We start from the raw sequence: 19,471 nt of genomic DNA on the forward strand, positions 1-19,471 counted from the left end.
TTTTAGAAAATTTTTAGAAACACAAAAATTAAGCAATGACAGAGAAGAATCATACATAATCATGTTATACATCATGCAGTTAATCCAAAACATGAAATTAACGTGGTCCAGCTCCACTAACATGTTTTCCTTGCTCATGTTTACACAATTCGAGTGTTTATTTGGCTCCACAATGATTTCCCTTCTTGCCTCCACTCAACCACACGTACCAGCCTTCCTTCTCACTCAATTAGCACAGTTGATGCTTTATTAATTTTCTCCTTATAGCCCTCACAGATGCCAGCCAGAAAAACCCTCTCTCTTTCCCTTAATGGTCTCTTTAATCATGATTTAATTAAGTTTAATGGCCATAAGGTTTGTCTGACCATTCACCTTCATGCCAAAAAGAATTTTGGCAAAAAGGAAGCTTAATTCATGTCTACCAATGTTCGAACACACAACCATGCAATTACAACACAAATGCACAACCAATTCATATTTCATGACAATTCCTATAAATCTAGGATTATATTATCACTCATCATGATCAAGCATATTATTATTAAAATAATAAACAATTAAAATCATGTATAATGGCGTACAAAAGACTTAAACCCAAATCCTCTTAACACAACCAAGTACTCTCAACCACTTGAGCTAATATTTTTCCACATCATACAAGCTAACATTAATTGCCATAAAGGCTCCCACTACTCGTATTTATTAATTAATTAATTATTTAATTAATTAAATTTTTCAAGTCTTACACTTAATGGGTCTCTTTTGGACTTATGTGGGCCTACTCAAGGCCAAAGTATCAGACTTAGGATCGATTTTGTGTGTTTGGCTATTATTTCACAAGTTCAGAGTAGGCGGTTTATGCCAATATGTAAGTTTAGTCACTATACATGTATTAGTTTTATATGCGATGTGATTTAAGTAGAGCTTATGAGTTGGCGACTTGAGTCGGGTACTTATTGTTTTCGACTCTATCTGTGTGGTATAATACAGACACATTTATTTTATCACTTTTAATAAAATTGTTTTAATAAATTAAAAATTCTAACTAATAATAAAATTTTATATTTATCACTATTGTAATTGTATGATGACAAAAATATCCTTAACATATGAAAGAAAAACTGGACATTCAAATTTAAAATAAGAAAAATTAAATATTTTTTTCTATAGATACATTTCATAAATATTTTATTAAAAATACTATGATATCTATAATAATATATACAGAGAATACATTTTTTTATGTTCACATTTCATTATTCCAGTTTTACCCTTAATTATTTTAAAAATTAATCTATAACAATATATAAAGAGGATTCCCTCTTTTATGTCCACATTTCAAAATACCAATTTTACTCTTTAAAATATAATTATTTATTAAATATTTGAAAATTGACTGTTACTTTTACAATTTTTTTTATAAAATTGCTCTTCTCTTTTTCTCTATTTATCAATAATTATTCTCTCCTCTCATATTTTCTGGTATATTTCACTTTATTTATAATAAATATAATTTTATTTTATATATTAACTTAATAATATTACATTATCATCACCTACTAATATAATATCACGTATATTTAAAAAATGTGTACCACAGGCGCGACAACGCTTGTGTGTACGCTAGTTATATATAAAGAGGATACATTTGTTTGTCTTAAACTATTATTTTAAAAACGTTTTATGTATACATATTTTATTTTTTTTAATTTTACAGTTAACAACTATTTTAAAAATTAATTATATATTTTTTATTGATCTTAACTTAAATTTCTATGAAAATTAAAAAATGCAAACACACATCGCACCTGTGTGTTCGCTAGTTAATAAATAATTGGTTTTGACATATATCACTTTTAACAAAATTTTTGTGATAAATTAGAAACTTGTCACAAATAATATATAAGTAGTCACAATTTTTATATGTATCACTATTGTAATTATATGATAACAAAAATATCATTAACATTTGAAAGACAAATCATACATTTAAATCTAAAAAAAAAATTAAATAGTTTTATTTCTATAGACACGTATGTGTATGAATTTTCTATCAAATATGTAAAATAAATTTTGTAACAAGTTATTGTTGACAAAAATAATTTAACAATTTAATAATCAATAATTTGTTACTAATAATAAATAGCTATTAATTTTAAGTTGTGTGTGTACACAAGTGTTGTCCAATATATTAAGAAGTTAATTCTATTCTCTAATGCACTATCCAAACATTGTTATTATATTTGTGCAAAAAGTACTGTAAGGGTGACAAGTTAACTTGTCTTAAGTTGCATATTAATTTCACTTATCTGTATTACACTTTCCAAAACTGTCAACATTTTATTTCGCACAAAGCCCTTTGTGGGTTACAAGTTAATTACCCTTGTCTTGAAAGTTAATTTCAAGTATTTGTTTGGGAGGGAATTGTGTTTCCTCATGCACTTCCAAAATTGTCCAGATTTTATTGTGCAAAAAGTCAATGGTGGGTTACTAGTTAATCTGTCTTAAGTTGCATCTTAGTTTGAAAAAAGTTAAAGGTAAGTTCTTTCTCAAATGCATTTATACCGGGTTTAGAAGAACTTGGATCAGGTATGGTGTTAGTGTGCACAACTGGGGTCCATCATGTTAGGGAGGGAATTGTGTTTCCTCTTGCACTTTCCGAATTTGTAATTTTTTTTTGTACAAAAAGTCCTTCGTGGGTTACTAGTTAATTGTTCTTGACTTGCAAGTTAATTTTAAAAATGGACGAGGGAAGTTTTCCCCCAAATGCACTTATACCTAGTTTAGAAGAACTAGCATGGGGTGTGGTGTGATGTGCACAGCTTGGGTCCACCATGTGAGGGGGGGAATTATGTTTCCTCCTGCACTTTCCAAATGTGTGAACTTTTTTTTTTGTGAAAGAAGTCCTTCATGGGTTATAAGGTCATTGCTCTAGGGTTGCAAGTTGATTTCAAAAATGGCCAAGGGAAGTTTTTCCCTAAATGCACTTATATCTGGTTTAGAAGAACTAGGATGGGATGTGTTATTGGTGTGCACAGGTGGGGTCCACCATGTTAGGGAAGGAATTGTGTTTCCTCCTAAACTTTCCAAATGTGATGTTTTTTTTTATGCAAAAAGTCCTTTGTAAGTTACAAGTTAATTACTCTTGACTTGTAAGTTAATTTTAAAAATGGGTTAAGAAATGTTTTCTCCAAATGCATTTATACCTGGTTTAGAAGAACGAGGATAGGGTGTGGTATTGGTGTGCACAGCTTGGGTCCACCATGTGAGGGAGAGAATTGTGTTTCCTCATGAACTTTCCAAATGTGTAAAACAAAATTTGTGCAAAAAGTCCTTCGTGGGTTACAAGTTAATTGCTCTTGACTTGGAAGTTAATTTTAAAAATGGGACAGCGAAGTTTTTCCCCAAATGCACTTATAATTGGTTTAGAAGAATTAGGGTGAGGTATAGTATTGGTGTGCACAACTTGGGTCTACCATGTATGCGAGGGAATTATGTTTCCTCTTGCACTTTCCAAATCTGTGAACTTTTTTGTGTGCAAAAAGTCCTTCGTGAGTTACAAGTTAATTGCTCTTGACTTGCAAGTTAATTTAAAAAAAATAATGATATTTTGATCCATTTTTAACCCATCACTCTTTAATCACCCTTCAATAATCTATTTTGGTTTTTTTTAGTGGTGTGATTCAATGATCTAACAATGATTGGAGTGGTGAATTAAAAGTAGATAAAAAAGGGAGTCAAAATATCATCATTATTTTAAAAATAGGTCAGGGAAGTTTTTCCCCATATGCACTTATAGCTAGTTTATAATTAATAGTTATTTATTATTAGTAACAAACTATTGATTATTAGACTATTAAATTATTTTTTTCAACAATAACTTGTTACAAAATTTATTTACATATTTAATAGAAAATTCATACACATATGTGTCTATAAAAAAAACTATTTATTTTTTCTTGTTTTAAATTTGAATGTGTGATTTATCTTTCATATGTTAAGGATATTTTTGTCATCATATAATTATAATAATGATAAATATAAAATTTGTGACTAATTATTTGTGACAAGTTTTTAATTTATCACAACAATTTTGTTAAAAGTGATCTAATATGTATGTCAAAAACAATTATTTATTAATATCATATTATTTCTAATAAAAAATTTACAATTACAATAGTGATAAATATAAAAAAAATTATATTAGTGATAATTTTTAATTTATCACAACAATTTTATTAAAAGTGATAAAATAAATATGTCAAAAATGATTATTTACTAAAATAAAATGTCATATCATAATTAAAAATTTATGGAATGTATATAAATCAATAATGATCTTATAATATTAATTTTTATATTATTAACTTAATAGTATTTGTTTACGAAAATTAAATTACTTTCACTTTGGAATTAAACTTAGAACTCTTGTAAGCATAAGTTAATTTTATTTTCACTACACCATTTTACAATTACAAGACTTATTTTATTAATATATTAAATTATGTATGTATTTTTTATTTATATGGATATTTTTTCAAAGAACTACTTTCTCAAAGGATTGCAACGAAACCAAAGTAAAAGAGGCCGCATCAAAACAAAATCAGTGACAAAATTGTAAAGAAATGAAATTAAGAAAGGAAAAAGTCGAGTCTAAAATTAAAATTGAACCCCACTTTTTCTCCTTTCATGCCAACATGGAAATTAACATTGAAAATTAAATCAAAACATTATACGACGTATGGAGTCACGTAACGAAGTAAAGTGATAAAAATTTAGATGTCATCCGATCATTTTCCTTTTACACATGACTCATAAGATTATGTTTAGTAATTTTGTGATCAATGTTAAACTTTAACAATTACACTTTCTATGGTAAATTTGACGATAATCTTTGATAGTCATAAAACACAACTTTCTGTTTTATTTAAACTAATTTAGATCTTCATGACCTTATTATTACCTTAGGACTTTTGAATTCTTCACTTGATAGAACTTTGTAGCTCTTATTTTGGGTGATTAAATCTTGAATTAAAGCCCAATTTCAACGCATTTACGTTTATAATTCAACCTAAATTTAAATAAAACTAGAGAGATTAAATCCTACCAATAAAACAAGAAAAAAAATGTAAAAGATAACTTTTTAAACAGTAATGTGTTTTGTCAATCTCATTCTAGTACTCACTAATAGAACTATTAGTCGGAGGAGTATTAAAATAATACATCTTAGAATCTAATTGTGTATTAAAATAATACATCTTACAAATGGTATGAGTAAAGTTCTCTTCTCCAACATTTAGATGCCTTAACTCTCCGGATTTCAACCTGTTTCAGAAAGGCTTTGGTGAATAAATTCAAAGTTTTGGATTACTATCATAGCGTAATTCGGATTGGATAAAACATAGATACAAACCATTAAAAGAATGAACTACACCAAAACCTTACTGCATTACATTCAACTGACATTCTTCATGATATTTTTCATTTCACAAAAGGGGAAATAGTTGTATACATTAAGAAAATCACAAGGATTCCTAAAAACAAGCAAATCTTATATCATAAGATTATTTCAAAGTAAAAGAAATCATCAAAGCATTGAATCAGCCTCCAAAACCATAAAGGGTTCTTCCCTGTCTCTTCAGGGCATACACCACGTCCATGGCCGTAACCGTCTTCCTCCTAGCGTGCTCGGTGTAGGTCACAGCGTCGCGAATCACGTTCTCCAAGAATATCTTGAGAACTCCTCTGGTCTCCTCATAGATCAATCCACTGATTCTCTTGACACCGCCTCTTCTCGCCAATCGCCGAATTGCTGGTTTCGTTATGCCCTGAATGTTATCGCGAAGCACTTTCCTGTGCCTCTTCGCACCTCCCTTGCCCAATCCCTTTCCTCCCTTGCCACGACCAGACATTTTCGAATTGGAACTTTGAATTAAAGCTAAGACGAGACTGCAGAGAAAGATTGCAAACGAATTTGAAAATTTAGGATTTGTTTGGCTTCAGTTTTTGAATGAATGATTTTTGAGAGGGAGATATGCGGGGTATTTATTGAAGGTGCTTCCAAGTTTTGAGTTTTGATCTCCGTCGTTGGATGGACACTTGATCGACGGTTCATCTTTGCGATCCGTGGACTGCAAATTGGACAATTATGAAACGTTGATGGATAGGTTTCAACGGTCGGATTTTCTGTTGTAGCGTATGTGCAGATTGGGACTTTCTTTACTTTTTCTCCACATTTTGAAACATCCTTTTAAATAAATAGTATAGTATAGAATAATAAATTGCGTTTAGTTTCTTACGCAATATAAAAATCTTAAATCAAAGTCATTATAAATTGTGTTTATTACTTTAAGGAATTCGTAAAATTAATAAGATAATAAACAAAAATTGTATTGAAAATATATTTGTTATTCCTTATGCATATCTTTGTGGTAAAAAGAGTGTGGCTCCTTTTGTTTACTTATTTCTTTCTTAAATCGAAGATTTTTCCTTTTTTTTTAATGAAAACTTATTTAAAAATAATTTTTTTATTATCATTATTGATTTTTATTAGGTTAAAATACTCCCTTGGTCCATGTTTTTGTTGAAAAATCTCAAATAGGTCCTAGGATTTTGGTTAGTCTCAATTAGGTCCATAGTTTTGAAAATGTGTAACAATTAGGCTCATTCATTAGTATTGTGTTAACGGTGTCAAGGATATGTCACATGTCAACTCCTCATTTTTATTTTTTTTTAATTTTTTTAATTTTTTTTTTTTTGAAAATTATTCATACCACGTGTCAGATCAAAATTGTGCCACGTGTCAAGTCAGTAAGGTGACACGTGTCAAATCATTGTTTGAATCTCAATTTAGTCCATATATTTGTTATTTTAATTATATTTCAATCCATTTTTTTTTTTAATTTTCAATTTCATCATCTTCAAATTGAGATCAAATTTAACTTTTATATAAATTTTATAATGATATTTTTATTAAACATTTTAATAATATTAAGTTTATTTTATATTTTGTTTTAAAATTTTAAAATATTTATTTTAACTTGTTACAAAATTGTTTTAAATAATTTATATACAAATGTTAGAGTTGTTTAAAAATAACAATTTTATAAATTTAAATATAAATTTTTAAAACAATTTTGTAAAAAGTTAAAATAAATATATTAAAAAAATTTAAAAAAATGGACTGAAATGTATTAAAAATAACAAATATATGGACCAAATTGAGACAATGATTTGACATGTGTCACCTTACTGACTTGACACGTGGCACAATATTGACGTGACACGTTGCATGAATAATTTTCAAAAAAAATTTAAAAATTTAAAAAATTTTAAAAAAAATTCAAAAAAATTCAAAAAAATGTGGAGCTGACACGTGGCACATCCGTAACACCATTAACATAATACTAATGGAATGAGCCTAATTGTTACACATTTTCAAAAATATGGACCTAATTGAGACTAAAAAAAATCTTAGAATCTATTTGAGATTTTTCAACAAAAACATGGATCAAGGGATTATTTTAACCTTTTTATTATCTTAGACCAAGTTTTTAAAATATTTTTTCAAATAGTACTGATGGACCTCATAACGATAAATTGAATTGTGGTATGAAACAGTGATATAGTAAAATAGTTTTAATTTAAAGAATTTTAAATTTACTTTTTGGAGTTCATACTTGATGGTTAGAATGATTGAAATTTTATTTTCTCTTAGGTTTTATTGATTTTAAGGAAATATAATTAACCATAACTATTCTCTTAGGTTTCATGATGTTAATGAACTATAATCAACTTAATTCATTATTATCAGCGTTATATAATTTTAGTATTTAAAAAAATATAGTAATTATGGAATAAGTAAATTTATTTAGGTGCATCCATTACTTTTTTCTACGCTATTATTCCTTGTTTATAAAATATAAATACTATGTTAAACTTCATTTTTATATTTAAGGACTAACAAACTTTATTAATCTAACTAAAATATTATTTTCTTAAAATTCTTTTAATGCGATATAGTTACCTATATCCCTAGACGTTCTATACATTGATTGTTTTAGAATACCAAGGTATCATTTTATATTTTTAACAAAATTTTAAATTTGGGATGTAATAATTAAAGGAAAACTAATGAAATGTGTTTTGATATGTTGGAATCAGTATTTTTGAGTTAACATCTATTATAGAAAAATTTGAAAGGAACCAACGAAAAAGATTATATTGCTTGGATTAAACGGGTTCAGTTTGTATCCTAAATAATCAATTTTTAATAGATTATTCAAGTGAATGTATTACACAATATTGAATCATTAGAAAAAGGGCTCATCCTTTTCTTTAAAACATGAAATAAATGCAGTCAAAATACATGAAACATGCATGATTGAATTAAGCTTGGTCGAAGTTAGAGAAATAGCTTTAGTTCTATGTACTTGTTATTAGTGATAAGAAATGGGATAAGAAATTATGTCAATTTAAATGTGACAAGGAATGCCTCTCATTTTCATTTTTGGGTAATGAAAAAGGATTGGATTTTGTTGCGATAAAAGGAATGCATACTACAAGGGCGTGTATCCTACATTACGCGGATAGTATAAGCCAATTAGGTAGTAATGTTTAATGTATGTTATTTTATTGGAACCACATATTTGTAAAGGGTCACCCTTAACAATTTAGGTAATATAATAAAAAAAGTCCCACATTGTGAAGAATGTGAAAGGAAAGAAACTTTATAAAGGGACTGAGAAGGCTATGAGTCAGCCGAGCTAAGTAACAAGAGCTTGTAACCCAGGTAGGGGCATGAATGAAAGTGAAGGAAAAACTTTGTGGCTGTCCTAGTTGGAAATGTGGATGCTGAAAACAAGCTTGCCCACTCCAAGTTTAGAGTTGAGTGATGTACAGCTGTTGTATCCACCTTCCACAATAACTTGGTCAACCTCACTTGTTGTCTTTTTACATTTTATAGCCCTTGAACCTTGGTATTAATGCTTATATGCACATGTTCACAACTTTTCTTTTTCTTTTCTATTCATTCTTTATCTATTAAGGAATTTGTAGTGTTGTACCTATGAAGAAAGATGCAAAATAAGAATTAAAATCATACCATATTTTATGGGTTACCTGACACTACAACCTAAATTAGTAAATAGTTAAAATGATCACAACCATATTTTTCACAAGACCAAGCACACAATGGACATAAGTTCTAGAAAGATAAAATAAACAAATAGAGGCTTTTGAATTATTTATGTTCTTTATCAACAAGCAAAGTAGGTTATATTTTACCTCTTGTACTTTTACTTTTGCTTAAAATAATTATCAAAAAAGTCAAAATAATTTGTAGACATAGAATATCCTTGATCAATTGTAAATTAAACCCCCCCACACACATATTTGTTCAAAATTTCATCTTTTAGAATTCTATTTTTGGAAAATATTTCCATCTACATTAAAGTAGAACATAAACGAAAATGACAATTTCTTAGAGACATGATGGTATGAAACAAGAGGAAAAGAAAGAAAAAATGACAGTAACATAGGTTTATTAAGAAATGTAACAAGATATGAAGTTATTAATGTGTGTTACTGCACTGGAACCACATTTTGGTGTCATGGTTGGTACACTTTACCATTTATGTTATGTAATGTAAAAGTCCCACATTGTGTAGTATGTGAAAGAAAGGAGACTTTATATAATGGATGACAAGGTTGTGTTGTCGCCGAGCTAAGTAACAAGAGCTTGTAACCCAAGTGGGGGCATGAAGGTGATGGAACAACTTTGTGGCTCCCTGGTTGGAGTTGTGGATGCTGAAAGTTGGCTTGCCCATTCCAAATTGGGAGTTGGGTGATGGGACTTGTGCGAAGGCAAAGGTTTCATCTCTCTTAGACAAGAGGGAACTGCGTGAGGCTGGTTTCACAGAGCAACGATTACCTCTACCTCCCAATAGTAGAGGGATAACAAGTTGTTGCAACCACACTCCACAATGACTTGGGACACCTCACTTGCATGGACCATCAACTTTTTGCATTTTTCATTGAGGTTTTATTCTAAATTATTTTATATCAAAATAAACTATATTTAACAATTTTGTAGAGTACATAGGTAGCATTTTATAAATTTAAGAACTTTTTAATTTGGGATTTTATAATTAAAATAAAACAAATTAAATACGCTTTGATATGTTGTAATGAGTTTTGTTTCGTAGGGCAAGGATTACTTGTATCTCTCAATAGTGGAGGGTTAAAATGTTATTGAAACAACCCCCCCCCCCCATGAACTGCGGTAGCATGACTTGCTTGGACCATGACCTTTTTTTATTAGTCATTGAGTTTTTATTCCACATTGCTTTATATTTGAGGTATTTCTCTATACTTGTTTCTAACATCTAATTTTTAATTTTTAGGGAAAAGAACAATCACTGCTTTATAGTTATTAGAGTATTTATAATGTGCAATCACATATGTAGACACATGTATATTATACCTCATGACCATATCATAAGACCTAATTCACCCAATTTACATTACCATTATTAAATCACATCACATAATATATCATTCTCTCATAACCAATCAGTTCCCTTTCCTACACACTAATGCTTCTTGGAAAGGATTTCTCCCCTTGCGCACCAATGCCTCTTAAAGAGAACAAGTAACAACCCTTACCTGCTCACCAAAACCTAGCAAGAGCATTGTTGTCCCTAAGACTCACAAGCAATAACCCTGGCCTACTCACCAAAACCCAGCAAGAGAATTGCTTTCCCTAAGACTTACAAGTAACAACCCTTGCCTGCTTACCAAAACCCGGCAAGAGCACCGTTACTAATCTTAGACCAAAGTCTTACAGTAGAAAAAAACCTCCTTTTACCCAACTCACCAATGTCCTATGTGTAAAAAGTGTAACCCCTTTTACTCGACTCACCAAAGTCCTCTAAGTAAAAGTACAACCTAGTTTTACAAATGAGAGAATTCATATTATACATCACATATAAAATCAAGTATAACATGTTTCATCACCATAGTATTCACTAAACATAACATCTCACCCAAGCATGCATCACACCAACATCACCAATCGTATCTTACATACCAGGTAATTATCACTAAACAAAGAGAACAAGTCGAACCAAAGAAAAAAACCACAAAAACAACTCTACGTGACACATATTTCCAACTATAGACCTCCACACGAAGATCACACCTTTCAGACATAAGAAAAACATGTTATGGACTAGGTGTTAAAGCACACCAGAACCCATTTTCATCCCATGCAAACATTCAAAATATAAAACCAAACTTACCCAACATCTAATCAATGTAATACTTGGATTCCAGAACCTTAAGAGACCCAACCCAAAAATTTCATAACTTCCAAATTTATTACAACAATGAAAATTTTGCACTTGTAATTCAATTACAATGATTGATCATCAACTCATTTTCTTCTTCAGTTAACAACTTCAAAGTTCCAAACAAACACTCCAAACCAAAGAGACTATGACATTTATCTTACATATAATACAACAATAACAACAACAACAACAATAATTTACTATCAACATTAACATCACTCAAAGTCACACAACATCTACTAGACGAGCTCACTCTCCACAATCCCAATTTTTTTTTGAAAACCCAGTTTTGAATCCAAAATGTAACACCCCGATTTGGGATGTTATGAAAAGTTATAAAACGTACACTTTTAGCGGAAAACAATCATTGATAAAACGTACTTAAGTAAAAACACCACAAAAAATCTTATAAATTATGGCAATTTTAATATGGTGGTTATTCAAAACCACCGTTTTTATGGTATAATATGACAATAGGAAAATTGCCACAATTTGCAAATAAATTATGACGTTTTTAATTGTCATTTTTTGAAATGTCATATTTTAACTACCATCTTTTATAAATTTCAATGTTTTATTTTTTATAACAATATAAGAAAAACAACTACCAATGAATATACCTAACTACCCCTTCTTAAAATTTTGATAATTGTCCAAATAATTGGTTTTTAAGTCATTTCCAATTTTCGTTTTCCTTTAATACCCATTCTAATATTGTGACACTTGTTCTCAAGTGTGGCTTTTCTGTCATTCTCCATGTTTCCCAGCCAATGGACCATTTAATCCTCACCTTCATGTTTCTGATGCCATTATTTGTCGGTGGTATCTTTGTATTTTAATGTTTGGCGCTTTTTCCCCTTCCCCGTTTGAGTTTGATATCACTGTACTCAATGGACAGGAAGAAAATGATTGATGGATGTGCCCAACTTAGTTTCCCTCTCCCTCCTCTTCTTCTTCATATCTTCTACTTCTTATTTGTCCCAGTTCAAGTTAGGTCTTTTTGAACCCATATTTGTTTTTTGTGTTCTTCTCCTTATTTCTTATTTTTGTTGGTGTTCGGCTTCTTATTCGTTCCACATAAGGTTCAAGGTAGGCTTTTCTCAACCCATTTTGTTTTTGGTGTTATTCTTCTTATTTTTGTTGGTGTTCTTCTTCTTATTTTCCATTAAGGTTGAAGGTTAGGTTCTTCTTTTCGAAATCTAACAACTTCATGTTTTTTTTGGGTTTCTTTGTATATTTGCATCATACAAATTTTTGTGTTTGTCTCTATTATTTTCTTTTTCGTTTTTAGATCTATGAATTTTGTATTGTTTGGGTTCTATTTTTCTTTTCAACTAGTTTCATCGGTTCATTGTATATTTTTGTCATACAAGTCCTTTGTTTTCCTTTGTACACATTTAATACAGTTTTTTTTCTTAATTTTTTCTCTATTTTCTTTCTGAAAGTTTTTTTTTCAACAACTAGGATTTGTGTTCTTTGGGATGTCAATGTTGTCATCTCTAAGTCCCATAAATATTCTCTCCATCTTTTGAGTTTCTTCTGCTAGGTTTTCTAGTATTATTCTTATCTTTTTTTGCTTTGCGAAATAAATATGTACATGTTTATGGGTTGTGTATTGTGTTGTCAAGGCTTATGAGTTTATTTGTGTGTTATGTGTTTTTGTTCTTTTGTTTCTTTTTTAACAATGTTGTTTTGGTTGCTTTTTGTGTTATTTCCTTCTTGTTGTAGTGAAGTTTAAATCTTTTTTGTGTGTTAGTGTTTTATTGTTCTCTATTTACTTATTAAGAGGGTTTTATTTTGTTTCTTTTTAGTGTTATTTCCTATCTCACCGAGATACTTAAATTCTTATTTTATCTCCTTATTGTTGTCTTATAAAAGCATAATTTTGTTGATGGAGATTGTAGAACTATTAATCAATTACCTAATGGACTCTTCTAACAGGTTTGATTGTTCGGATTTATGTTTCATATGTTTGCAAAAATGTGATGTAGTTAGTTGTCAAGGGTGAAGAATTTGTTTATGATCTTTATTAATTCTCATATTGAGTGTATATTTTGGGTTATATTTTAGCGTTATTTCTTTCCTTAACAGACAAAAATACAGTAAATATTATTGTTAATTCAGTTATAGATTATTGTTGTGTACTTTATAAATGACTTTTATTTTCTATTTTCTATTCATTTCTATATATTTCTGTTTGTATTTGTTTTTTCATGTTATAAGGTTACCTATGAGAAAAATTTAGAGAAAATAAGAGTTGAGATTTGTGCTAAACCGTTAGGAAGGGGGAATGTTTAAATGTCTTTTTGCACTCTTTAAGATTTCAATTTAAATTTGAACGTATTTTGGTTTATTTATCTAAAATTTGTATGCATTTAAACTTTTGGGAGCTATTTGAGTTTTAAAGTTATTTTACTAGTAGTTAGTTGTGTTATTAGTGTATTTTTCATTCTTTGTATATTGTTATATTTCATGGTTCTTTATATTTTTTCAAGTTTTAGTTGGGATGGAAACTGGATCAATCTAATCTCTTGAGCATGATTTGTAAATATGGTTTGTAATTTTTTTTATGTTTTAGAAAGTTTTGCAGTTTTGTTAGACATTGTTTCTAGATTGATGTTTCACATGAGACATTATTTTTATGCTTTGAAATTATAGTATGAAAGTTTGATGATAATGTGATAATGATAAGAGATTTACGTTTATATGTCTATGCCTAATATAATATCTTACGAATAGGACATGATGTCCTCCAAGAGAGACATTATCGTCTAGATAGTGTAATCTTCTAACATGTTTGATTGTTTTGTTTTATGTTTGATATGTTTGCCAAAATGTAAGGTAGTTAGTTGTTTAGGGGAAAGAATTTGTTTATGATCTTTAGTTATTCTCCTATTGAATATATATTTTGGCTTATATTTTAGTGTTATTTTTTTCCTTATTAGACAAAAAAAATTGTAAATATTAATTGATAAATGACTTTTATTTTTCTATTTGCTATTAATTTGTGTTTGTAGTTGTTTTTTCATGTTAGCAAGGTTAGTTATAAGCAAAATAATAGGTGAAATTTATGTCAAACCTCTAGGTGGGGAACATTTATATGTTTTTGTGTACTCTTTATTCTGAAATGTCTTTGAATTCTTTAAGATTTCAATTTAGATTTGTACGTCTTTTGGTTTATTTATCTAGAATTTGTACATATTTAATATTTTGGGAGGCATTTGGGTTTTAAAGTTATTTTACTGGTAGTTAGTTGTGTTGTTAGTGTATTTTTCGTTGTTTGGTATATTGTTATGTTTCATGGTTCTTTATGTTTTTTCAAGTTGTATTTGGGATGGACACTGGATTAATCTATTCTCTTGAGCATGATTTTTAAATATGGTTTGTAAATTTTTTTATTTTGATGTTTTAGAAAGTTTTGTAGTTTTGTTGGACATTGTTCCTAGATTGGTATTTCACATTATACTTACAAAATTTAGCATGAAAGTTTGATGATAATGTGATTATGATAATGCCTAATATAATATCTTACGAATAGGACATGATGTCCTCCAAGAGAGACATTATTGCGTGGATAGTTTGTGAAGCTATTAATCAAGATATTATTCAATTACATCATACACTCTTCTACCAGGTTTGATTGTTTTGTTTCATGCTTCATATGTTTGCAAAGATGTAAGGTAGTTAGTTGTATAGGGGAATGTTTTTTTTATGATCTTTAGTGATGCTCTTATTGAAAGTATATTTTGGCTTATATTTTAGTGTTATTTCTTTCCTTCAAACAAAAAACAATGTAAATATTAGTTGATAAATGACTTTTATTTTCCTATTTGCTATTCATCTATGTTTGTAGTTGTTTTTTTAGGTTAGCAAGGTTAGTTAGAAGAAAAATAATAGGTGAGATTTATGTCAAACATCTAGGAATAGGGAACATTTAGATGTTTTTTGTACTCTTTCTTTTGAAATGTCTTTGGATTCTTTAACATTTCAATTTAAATTTGTATGTCTTTTGGTTTATATATCTAAAATTTATACGCATTTAAACTTTTGATATATATTTTTTAAATATTATGTCATATGATTTTTTTTAATAGTAAAAGTTAAATATGACTTTTTTGTACTTGTAGTTATTTTTTAATTATTTGCTTATTTGTGTCATTTAAACTTTTTCATATATATTTTTTAAAATATATGTCATATGACTTTTTAAATAGTAGAAGTTAAATATAATTTTGTTGTACTTGTAGTTAGTATTTTTAATTGTTGGTTTATTTGTGTCTGTTTATACCCAATAGTTGTGATTAAATGAGTAAAAGTTTAACTAGGTTGCAATTTCATATTAAAATTAACATGTCTTCTTATGTTCTAAAGCAAGTGAAATTTTCTACTTTGTAAAACATGTGACTTTGGCTCATACTAATATCTTTACTTTATTTCTATTTCTTTTATCTTATAACACATATGGATTGTTCTGTTTTTTCCATGGAAGGGATAGACACAAAGACAAAAACAAGAGAGAAATATAAGATTGTGGTCATCTGACATAAAAGCGGATATTCAGCTACTCCTCTCAACAGTACGTCATGTAACCTTTTCTTTATTGCTAATATTTTAGTGTTGTCAATTTATTAAACCTTTTGTAGTTTAATAATTGCTTGTCATGTTTTTTTTATCATGGCCTTTTAGGAAAATATGAAGATATTTGTGCTCCTCGAGTGGAAGAATTTACTGTATCACAAATAATACTTACGATAAAGCATATATATGACATTTGGTAGTACTGTTGGAACTTTCATATTTTCAAATTGTTTTCATTATGACTGATAATGACATAAAACACATAATCGTTTGTACTTGATAGGTATTGAAATGAGAGTGAGGTTCTAAATCTATTGCATTTTCAATTATTTGTTCATACCGCTAAAACATTTATTAGGTGTCTATTTTATGTGCAGTTTCAATTCTAATGCTCACTAAGATTATCAAATGCTCACTAAGCATATCCCAAAAGCTTGAAACATTTCTCTGGAAGAAGTTTTGTGAGCCAAATTTCTATTTTTTTTGTTTAGTACCCATATTTCCATGTTTAATTGTTTGTATTTTTTTTTTAGCTTCTTTATTGATTATAGTAGATTGAATTTCAGCCAGAATATTTTGTGTAGTTTCATAATCCAGATATTAATTAGAATGATCCAATTCCACTTTGGGATGCACTTGAGAAGATGAAATCATTCGTGATGGCATGAGGGGATCCAAAGTCAGGAAGAGTGATAGGTATATTTTTGTTGTTATCCATTATCCATGACTTAGGATTCTAACCATAATATTAATTGCTAATGCTTCAGGGCACAAGTTTTGATATTGATATTTCTTTTGTTTTTTTCTTTTAACTTCTAATTCATCACTATCTTTTATGGCAATAATTTTATGCCTTGGTTGCCAATGTCCCTTGATGGTGTGCTTTTGTTTTGTATATTCTTGTAGATTTTCTTTGCTTTATAGTATTGACATGACAATTTATTTTATTTTTTTACAAAAGTACAAAACTTAATATAACCAAGTTGTTAATGATAATCATGTAGCAAGTTTATAATTCAAAGACTAAACACTTTAATGCCAATCATTATTTTGTTATACAAGTACAGCAAGAAGGAGTAGTTTCATTTTAACAGTGGGTTGAAATCTTAATGAAGGTACTCCTCACAGGAAAGTTTGAGAACAAGAGAAAAAGTTTTTGTTTGTTACTAATAAGGTAATTAGGAGTGTTGAATGTTTGCATCTATAGCTGTTTAATTTAAATTCCTAGAAATATGTTGATTAGTTTTGACTAAGTTTGTAGGAGAGTTAGTTTGTTTATATTTTTATTATTTACTTTCATCCTTTACATGAAAATTGTTGCTACTTTGAAGGGTCAAATTGAAGGTTGACCAATATGTTAGAGGCTCTCAAACAAAATATGTTTGCTCAAATCAAGTTACTTTTCTACTTTGTTACTGATAATTGATTTCTTGTCTTTTATTGGTCATATATTAGATTTTTTATTTTCTGATCTAAATAGTGGACTTGATTATTTTTGAAGGCAAACAACCAGTTACACGTGGTTTAAAGACGCGATGCACTTGAGCGTGCCATTAATGAAGACTATGTCCATGTCCCAATATGAATAAAGATTATCCTTATGATACGATATTATTTGTCTATAAATCATGTATCTTTTTGTGTTCATCCTTCTATATATAACTGTATTTTATTGCATGTCATGAAGCTGACTCTATAAAACCTATATCTTTAAGTCAAGATGAGATGAAACCTTGCATAATCGCGTAGGCCTTCATTTTAAGGAGTAAAATATCATGTTTGTAATTTTAGAGATCAAATATCCCATTACTTGCAATTGTAGGGACTATATTTGTTGTGTTGTGCTTCCTTTTTCTCTCAAGCAACCTAACATAAAGATCATCTAGGAAATTCAATCACATTACCTTTACCTAAGGTAAAATAATTTTTCATTAACTAAACATGGGTTGAACCATACTATAAACATCATGCAACAACCTTTCTATGTTAAAGGTTTCTCCATTGCATAGAAGAATTAACTGTAAGGATAGATAGATAGACTGATTCATAATCTAAGTTTAAGTTATTTAGAATGTATATATTTAATCTGGATCACTGAATAAGTAAACAAATATGAGGTCAATATTTTATTCCAAGTTTAAGTTATTTAAAATGTATATATTTAATCATACTATGTTTTGTCACTTAAATAATCACACTATATGTTATCTTAGTCTGTATATCATGACTATCTATTTAACCAATGTTCTTACTAATTTTGGTTCCATAATGCACATAGAAACAAATCCAAACTTGAAGGAAGTTGCCATAAGAAAGTTGCACCAACTTCACTAGAGCATAATCTTTCAAGACCAATGGAAGTGAACCATACCGATTCATATTCTTTGAAAAATGGGACATAGTGATTCAGACAATAAAGGGTTAAATACATTTTTGGTCCCCTAACTTTCAGTGAATTTTGGAATTAGTCCATTTCGAAACTTTGGACTAATTTAGTCATTCATCTTTCGAAATACGTGGATTTAGTAATTTTAATCAAATTTTGTTAAATTTATTTGATATTTCAAGCGTGTTTCATACTAGTATTTGACTTAACATCACTAGTGCAGAATAAACTTTTTACAGCGCCCAATATGCACCGGTTCATGCGCAAACGAGGTATATGAAGACGCGGTGGCACTTTTATAATTTTTTCAAACTTTTATGCCTCAATTGTACATAGAACCGAGGCATAAACCCCCCCACCCCCCCAAATTTTTATTTTTCCCGCTGCTTTGATATTTTTAAACAGGTGGCAGACTTTTATGCCTCGGGTCAAATCTAACCGAGGCAGATAGATGTTTATGCCTCGGGTCTCCTATAACCGAGGTAGATAGATGTTTATGCCTCAGGTCTCTTATAACCGAGGCATATTTGATTGCTTTTCGAGTGGAATATGCCTCGGGTTGAATGTAACTGAGGCATATAGATGTTTATGCCTCGGTTTAAAATCAACCGAGGCAATAAGTCTTCTTAGGGTTAAAAAGAAATCGCGTCATTGTTCGTCTTCTTTGCGTTAGTAGCAGCATTTTTTCTCTCTTCCATTTTCGAACGCAAGTCTCGTTGCAGAAACAACTCCTTGATTCTTGCGAGCAACTTCACCTTCTCCCTCTCGTAGTCCTCAAATTTCGAAAACGCAGTGTTTCGTTTCTCAGAGTGGACACCTTGGACTACACCAACTCCACGAGGTTCTTGTGCAGTGCCATGTTCTCGTCGACCTCGCGTTGGAGCTAGTCGGTGCGGCACCGTTTTGATGCCGCGTCAGATTTAAGTTGAGGATAGAGTTGGGAGCAGAAGACATACTCGATCTACGCGATGCGGTCCTTGGCATCTTGAATTGAAGCAACGAGGATGGTGCTGAGATTGCTGACGTGGTGTGCGACGCCGGAGTCGGTGAGAGGAAACCCTAACTTTAGAGAGGGAGGGTGGGTCAGAAAGTTTTTTTTTTAAATTCGCGATACCCATTAGGCATCGGTTCCCTCCAGAACCGACGTAGTAACCCT

General features: G+C 29.7%; 1 protein-coding gene across 1 annotated transcript; it reads right to left on the reverse strand.

Annotated features, from left to right (window-relative positions):
• Positions 1–5,401: 5,401 nt before the first annotated feature.
• Positions 5,402–6,025, reverse strand: LOC114169508 (histone H4). Its single transcript, XM_028054685.1, has one exon. It carries the CDS (start codon positions 5,910–5,912, stop codon positions 5,601–5,603), a length of 312 nt encoding a protein of 103 aa, XP_027910486.1. The 5' UTR covers positions 5,913–6,025; the 3' UTR covers positions 5,402–5,600.
• Between the last annotated feature and the right edge of the window lie 13,446 nt (positions 6,026–19,471).

Source organism: Vigna unguiculata, chromosome 11 (assembly GCF_004118075.2).
Source record: "Vigna unguiculata cultivar IT97K-499-35 chromosome 11, ASM411807v1, whole genome shotgun sequence".
Taxonomy (NCBI): Eukaryota; Viridiplantae; Streptophyta; class Magnoliopsida; order Fabales; family Fabaceae; genus Vigna; species Vigna unguiculata.

Excerpts from the sequence above, each read along its gene's own strand:
- LOC114169508 (XM_028054685.1), bottom strand. The coding sequence starts at position 5,912 with ATGTCTGGTCGTGGCAAGGGAGGAAAGGGATTGGGCAAGGGAGGTGCG.